Below are 7377 nucleotides of genomic sequence, written 5' to 3'. Positions count from 1 at the left end.
TTATTAAAAAAATAATATACAAGATTATATATTTTTTTAAAAATCTACTGAACCTATAATATCTTTCATTCCTATTATACCCTTAAAAAACCCTATATATATATATATATATATATATATTGTTTGGGCTTTACCACTTTAATTTTAATTGGGATTGGGCTTGGGTTATTACATCTCTCTATTTCCTCCTCCTCTCTCTTATTCCCTCCATTAAAATAGGATGTAAAAGTGGGAACCAAAAAAACTGATTTTGAATTTAATTATTTGATATTCCTTACTTATAGAAAGTTTGGAACATGTAAGAGAGAGAAATAAATAAAAAGTTAATTTACCTTTACAAAATAAAGGGTGACCAGTTGATTAGTGATAGGTTTTTAGTGTTGGCAAATGTGTATAAAATATATAAAATATTTTTATTTATTTACATGAGCATATCTATAAGTTTTGATAATATTCAGATCGAAGAGTTTTAAGATATAGAGTAGATATGCATTTGCACCACGGTCAAATATACCCTACAATCATTCACAGTGCATTCACATATATATAGACATATTTTGGTCATTTGAACACACTCTACAGTCTTTCATAATGCGTTCACATATATAGAGGTATGTATTTGCCCGTTCGAACGTGCTTGGAAATAAGTCACCACATTCAAACTCACTCGGACTGCATTCAAACACGCCCATGTAGTATACAATTTCTAGAGTTATGTGAGACATGCTTTGACTTAAATTTGAATCTTATCTTGTTAATATATATAAGGATTATAATGTCGTAACCCTATGGATGTCAGTTATTACTTTTGAAGTGAAGTTCTTGAAGAAACAATATTTTTTTCATCGATAAGTTTTGTCTCATCTTTTACCCATCAATATTTTCATCTTAAGAGTCATCAAGGCAAAAAATTAATTTTGAGGGTTGCTGAGATTGGAGATCAATCACAAAAAGTAGTGAATAGAGAGCTTTAACAATTAAGAGTTAGTAAAATAAAGTTGTGTAGATTAACGAGTTGTTTTGTAACTTGTAAGTTAATCTTGTAAGCTACTATAAGTTTTTAGTGATTGGTTTGATCCAAATTTGGATTTGTGATTTTTCCTCATTTAGTTTTTTTTTATGTAAAATTTTTTGATGTTTATCTTTGCTTTAATCTTTGATTTACATTCCCCTTATTTACTTAAGCAAAATGATGAAAATATTGCTCAGAGTTTAGATACATACGCATATCTAAATATTTTCAATTAGTTTTATAGAATATTATATAATTTTAGCCGCTGGATAAGAAGATTAAAAATTAGAGATTAGTGTTGAACTATTTGCCTTGCTATTAAAGAATCATAGGCTATACGGTAAGTATAGACTAGAGAAAGAGCAATCCCTCGTCGATATGTAAGACATTTAAACATATACAATTGTTGAACAACTGGTGCCAATTATAATAAGTAATAAATGAATTAAATCTTCATCCCATAATAATAAAATTTCTAGTGCTAGTCACGCTAATTTCCTTTATAGTGCCTATGGAGAATTTAACCGTAGACCTCGAAGTTAGACCTCAAATATTTTCTTTTGCAACTTGGTGAATACACAAGCAAAGATAGTTGAGGCAAATATATAGTATTCCACGGTATCTTTTTACATAAAAAATGCATGTCTTTTCTTTAACATCGGCCCTAGCTCTAATAAAGTTTCGATTATCAGCTTTTTCTCCCCTTTGAGGCAAATAAATCTCCTCTTTTCCCTTCTTTTTTTCTCCTTTCTTTTCCTTTTTTTTTTCTCTTTATTCCTCTTTTCCTCATCCGTTTTCTTTTCTCCACCCTTTTTCGCTCATCTCTTCCTCATTCTCCTCTCTCGGCTATGCCGCGATCTTCTCCACCACAATTCACCCTGCGATTATGTCGATCCCCTTATCACTGACGCTGCTATTGCAATAGGTAAGGCAATCATCTATATTGATTGTTTAGGTTTTATTTTTATTTTTCTCTTTCTTTTCACTCTATATTTATTGTTATTTGATATATGTTATTGTGGTAGTATGCTTCAAGGATAGCTCGAATTCACACAGTTGCAGTTGAGCCGGTCTAGACCCCTTATGCTAGTATCATGGTATGTGTGCGTAATTCGCTATTTCTTTTTTTTTTGCCTTTCGTGTTTTCTTATCGTGTTATATTGATGTTATATTGATGTTCACCAAATAATGAAGCTTGTTTAAATTATCTCTCATTTTCTTGAGTATATCAAACTTAAAATAAATGAATTATAACCTACAGGCTTTTCCTATAAAAAAATAACTTTTTAAGAAAGAAAAGATCTTGCCCTTTTCTGCTTCGAAACTGCATCATAAAAATTGTCAAAGTGGTAGGTAGGGTTTGTCAAAATAATCAAGCCAACAAAACTCTGTGCTCAACTCGATAAAAGTAAATTAATATTATATTATATAGAATATTTATATAATAGATAAAATTAAATTTAGTTATATACTTAATTTAATTCTATAAAAATTGTAGGCCATCCAAGATTCAGTTAAAGCTTAATTCAGTTGGAATAAGCTTGAAATTAATTTAATTAATTTAAATTTGATGCTTTGGCTTAAACTCGAACTAATTTTTAACTAAACTTGAACAGAACTCGGCTCAATCAAGCTCATTCATTAATTTTGCATCCATTAATTTCGATTACAAAGGGAAGGGAGATTGGATTTTTTTTTTAATCACATTATGTTGTGAGCTCATCTTTGCATGGTAAAAATTTCAGCTTTAACTGATCACATTATGCCTTCAAGTAACATGAAGATATGTGAGCTTTTATTCAGATCTCATCATCATTCAATTGCTGCATCACTACTATGAAATTTTCTTCTTAAAATAAAAAGAAGAAAAAGAAAAGAAGAGCGGTATTATATTAATTTGGGATTTTGACTAATCACATCTTATATTTTACCTATTTTATGATTAACATCCTGCCTTTGAGGATTTTGTAACCTAACTCTTTATTTTTTTTATAATTTTCATTTGACATCCTGACATTATACATATTTGACACTATATTTCTAAGGATAAATATGATAATTTATTTATGTTTTGAAATCTTTTGAGTCACAAATATGTTAGAAAAGATCCGAATTTTCCTTTGAAATAAGAACATACTCCTCATGGCAAGTGAGATGTTGGAATTTGGAAGCAAATTTATGTTGTTTAATTTCAACTTGCAGGGGTTGGTATTGTGTTTTGCTCTCTCTCTCTCTATGTATATTGATAATGTAATTGTTTGTAGATTAAGAATATAAACTAGTCTGGCTCTGTTTAAGCTCAGCTCAAAATTAATTTTAAATCTATATTTTAAGTTAGCCAAGCTTAATTTGAGCTCAAGCCAAGATCAAAGTGTGTAAATGAGCTTCGTTTAAACCTATTTAACCGAGCTTAAGTTAAGCCTAATTTGAGCTCGAATCTTAAACAAGCTCGGTCAAGCTTTAAACAAGTCTAATGCAAGCCTTATTCTTGCCTGCCAAATTAAGCTTGAACTAAATAAGGTTTGATTATAACTAATATTTGATAAAGTTAGAGATGGGCATACTTTGATCACATAGTCACCAAATAATTCATTGTATAATTAAAATTATATATTGGTTGAAAATTAATTTTGAACCTAATTTATTTTATTCATATTCGACTTATTTTTTTTTAATTTTGAGCTAAGCCTAAGCCTAAGTCAACCTTTAGCTACTAATTTTTTTTCCATCTCTATTTGTAGATTCACACTACACTATGTCAATTCTAGTCATAGCATACTCGGAGTATTTCTTTCAATTGTAGTAGGTCAAACATTTATTAAAATATTAAATATAAAAATTATTGTTGTATAGAATAATTAGTGAGTTAATATAAAATTAGAATAGATATCCTAGATTAAGTCTATTTTCTATTTATAATAAGCTTAACTTATTAAATTTAAATTTAGTTATTAGGCCCCCTAAAATATCTCAATCCGAGAAATATGAAAAAAAGTATTAGAATGTAAGAGGTAAGACCACAACAACGGCTCTCTAATTAATACGTATGATTTATTTTTTTCTTTTTGTTGTCATTGCAAGATTAAATAGGGTGAATATTAATATGTAAAAGTAAAATGCATGCATGAAGAGATTGTGGTAAATATCACAAGGATCCTTTTCTCATCAGTAGCATTAATCAATACAGGAGATCTAAAGCATTTAATTTCTATAAGACATTTAATATTTGACCAAAAGAAGTTATGCCCAAGGAGAGCTAGGAAAAGGGAGTACAAGAATTTAAATCTCCATTAATATACAGTAAGAAACATTAATCACTCTCTCCATCAGTACTACTCTCTCCATCACCCATCACTTTTTCAAGCAATGCAGTTGAGTTCCAGGCATCCACTCCACAGGCTCTTCAGCAACCTCTTCTGCAACCAAATCAATCACATCTGTGTCAATTGGACAAATTGTACACCATGAAATTTATGGCTTGACATGAAACAAGAGAAAGAGGAGTTGAAAGATAAGACTCTTGGAGTACCATACCATCTTAGACTTTTGGTAGAGTAGCTCTGGTGGGATCTTGTACAAGTCCTCATCCACAGGTTTGGCTACTCTCGTCTTCCTTGTTGGAGTCTGCTCAGCGAAATTACATGCATTCCTCGGCTTTCTTTGCTGCTCCTCCTCAATCTGATGCTGCTGCTTCTGTACTCCACTTTTCTTCACCTGAAACCAATTATGAGTCCAATTTTAACTCACAGTCTTCTCTACAGATTAAAGGGGAGAACAAAAAATACAAAACCCATCAAACCTTATGAAAAATAATATCAAAGTTTTACAACACCAGAAAGAAGGAAGGGATTAAGAACTTGTCACCTTCTTGTTGTTGTGATGGTGGCGATGGTAGTAGGTTGGTTTTGCCGTCGCCGGAAACTTGAACAAATCTCCATCTTCTCCAAAATATTTGCCATGGAAAACACCAGCTTGCATTGCAGACTCGAAGTATTGAGTTATGGGTAGCTCGTTGCAGTAGTCCCAGTTCCCAAATGCCGGAATCTGGGCTCTCTTCATCTCCTATATATGAACAAAAGATTACAATATATTATAACAGGTACCAAGACAAAGTTCTAAGTCCTAAATATACTATTTAGCCCACAAAAGAAGGCGAAACTCTCGGCATAACTACACCTCATCTGTGTCACAAAGCAAAAGAAGAGCATAGAAAAATGGATACTAGAAAGTGAGGTGGTCGTTGTATTTATAGAAGGAGACAAGCTTTTTTTTTATTTTTTTTAAGAGAAGACGAGAAGAGAGTTGGAGATAAAATTAAAATAAGATATGTTGTACCTGTTAGTGCATAATCTGTAATTTATTTATGATTTATAGACAAACACTACCTAAGTTTAATATTGGAGTTGGAATGGGAGAGTAAATGTCTCCTTATGAGTACACCCTTTATTCTACTACTAATTGCAACCCAACACAAGAATTATGAATAAAGATAACTCTCATCTAGACATTGGACACATATAATCATTTATCAAACTATTAGTGCAGTAGTTAGAGTCACCTAATATTGTTTATATTTATCGAGCCTATAATTTATAAACTCTTGAGCATTTCTGAGGTCTATTTGTAAAATTAATTTCTATATTTTACTCTAGAACAATCCACTTATCCTTTTTGAGAAATTATCATAGGATGGTCAAAAGTTGACAACTTTGTTTGTCCCCACGCTTGTGAGGGATCTTCTTTTAGCTTTGAGGGGTGAGGGGGGTGGGAGGAGAGGTGTTGACGTTTAATCCCCCAAAGTTTAGCCTCGAGATACGTGGACTAATTCCAAGACTCTTCTCAGTTCCCCATGCAGAGGTTGACGTGAATCTCTAGGCTCTATTTCCTAGCCAGGGCAAAAGAGAGGTTGCGTGAAGGGCAGGAATTAAGGGATATATATATATATATATATATGTTTCTTTCTCTCTCTCTCTCTATCAAACTCATGAGTTGACACTAACTTTAGACAAATATATCATATCATCATAAGCATATGATTGTAATTCATAGGGTTTTCTTTTTACCCTACAAATAACTACTCATATTTTGAATTTATGGTGGAAAACCTCGTGTTTTTTTAAAAACCAAATTAGCACTTCTAAATTTTTATTTTGCATGTCTAAGTAAATTTTAAAAAGTTACAAAAAATATAAGATTTACTTTTGTTTAAAAATTGCTGCATAGTAAGTGACTTATATACAAATTTTAAATACTTCTAAAGATATATAAAATGTGAGGGATATCATACTCATTTTCATATAGATTTTAGTCTCAGTATTTAAATTTAAAAAATATTAGACATGTAAAAGAAATTAGAGGCAAACGATTCGTAGGGGTAGTCAATCTAGCTTATTATTCACCTCGATACATACACACTGTTACACACTTAGTTATTACATTCAAATTTAATATAAAAAAATTAGTGACTAGTTAATAGGATATTTCTAGTCACTTTTTGAGTTAGGTGAATTAAGCTAATACAATTCGATCCATATTGGCTCCACGCGTGACATTGGGTTCATAAGAATGAGTCTATTTATCTAGTTGAATATGTAGAAGTAATAAAATTAAATTTTGTCAGGGTGCGTTCGAATGCAAGGACTATGTTCAAACGGGGCCATTTGAATGCCTACATTGCGTTCGTATCGACAGAGAATGGAAATTTCACGTTCGAACGCACCACGGCGAAAGTGTGGGTTAAGTTAGGGATTGTTAGGATTATTTGGAGTATTTTAATATTAATTAAAGAGTTCTTAGGGTGAGCCTCTATATATATGTGGAGGAAACCCTAATCAAGATAATTTTTTTATCTGGATTGGAATTGGCTTTAGCCTCATCTCCTTCTCTTGATTCTAGCCATTGGCGCTCTCTCCCACCTCCTTTCTTCCACCGCCCAAGTCTTTGATCCGCTTCTTCCCGCCTCTATCTCCCCTCTTCCACAACAACTTCTTCTTCTTCACACCAAGATCTAACCTTAGCATCCATCTAGCCATTGGAGGGCTATTAAGTTAGGATCTAAGTTTTAGAATCATTGTGAATTGGATCGAACTAGTTCGTAACATAAGTTTATTGAGCTCTAAACGAGTTACCAAGCAAAGGTAATGGGCTAATATGTTAGATTAAAATTTTCAGTACAATATATGTTTAAGTTCAATAAATTTAATTTTGAAACAAATATGAGCAAAATTCAACTCGCTTATATTCATCTTAATTGTTGACACCCCTACTGGTATTGGTAGGTATAATTTTAATTACTCTACAATTTTTAATTAAAATGATAGAAACTTTTTAAAATATTCGGGTAGCTTCTAAACTATTTTAATAAT

General features: G+C 31.6%; 1 protein-coding gene across 1 annotated transcript; it reads right to left on the bottom strand.

The window, feature by feature from the left end:
• Positions 1 to 4145: 4145 nt before the first annotated feature.
• On the bottom strand, positions 4146 to 5214 carry LOC140802079 (uncharacterized). The gene is made up of 4 exons (XM_073157507.1): positions 5189 to 5214; positions 4877 to 5074; positions 4547 to 4726; positions 4146 to 4428 (listed from the first exon to the last, which is right to left on the bottom strand). The coding sequence occupies exons 2-4, from the start codon at positions 5069 to 5071 to the stop codon at positions 4372 to 4374; spliced, it is 432 nt and encodes a 143-aa protein (XP_073013608.1). The 5' UTR covers positions 5072 to 5074; positions 5189 to 5214; the 3' UTR covers positions 4146 to 4371.
• Positions 5215 to 7377: the final 2163 nt, after the last annotated feature.

Source organism: Typha latifolia, chromosome 15, assembly GCF_019914945.1.
Source record: "Typha latifolia isolate L0001 chromosome 15, TyphaL0001v2, whole genome shotgun sequence".
NCBI classification, from domain to species: Eukaryota; Viridiplantae; Streptophyta; class Magnoliopsida; order Poales; family Typhaceae; genus Typha; species Typha latifolia.
Note: the sequence above shows the minus strand (reverse complement) of the source record. Positions and strands in the feature narration are given on the sequence as shown.

Excerpts from the sequence above, each read along its gene's own strand:
- LOC140802079 (XM_073157507.1), bottom strand. The coding sequence starts at position 5,071 with ATGAAGAGAGCCCAGATTCCGGCATTTGGGAACTGGGACTACTGCAAC. Across the intron at positions 4,727-4,876 it reads ACCATCACAACAACAAGAAG|GTGAAGAAAAGTGGAGTACA; the intron begins GTGACAAGTTCT and ends AATTGGTTTCAG. Across the intron at positions 4,429-4,546 it reads TCTACCAAAAGTCTAAGATG|AAGAGGTTGCTGAAGAGCCT; the intron begins GTATGGTACTCC and ends ATTTGGTTGCAG.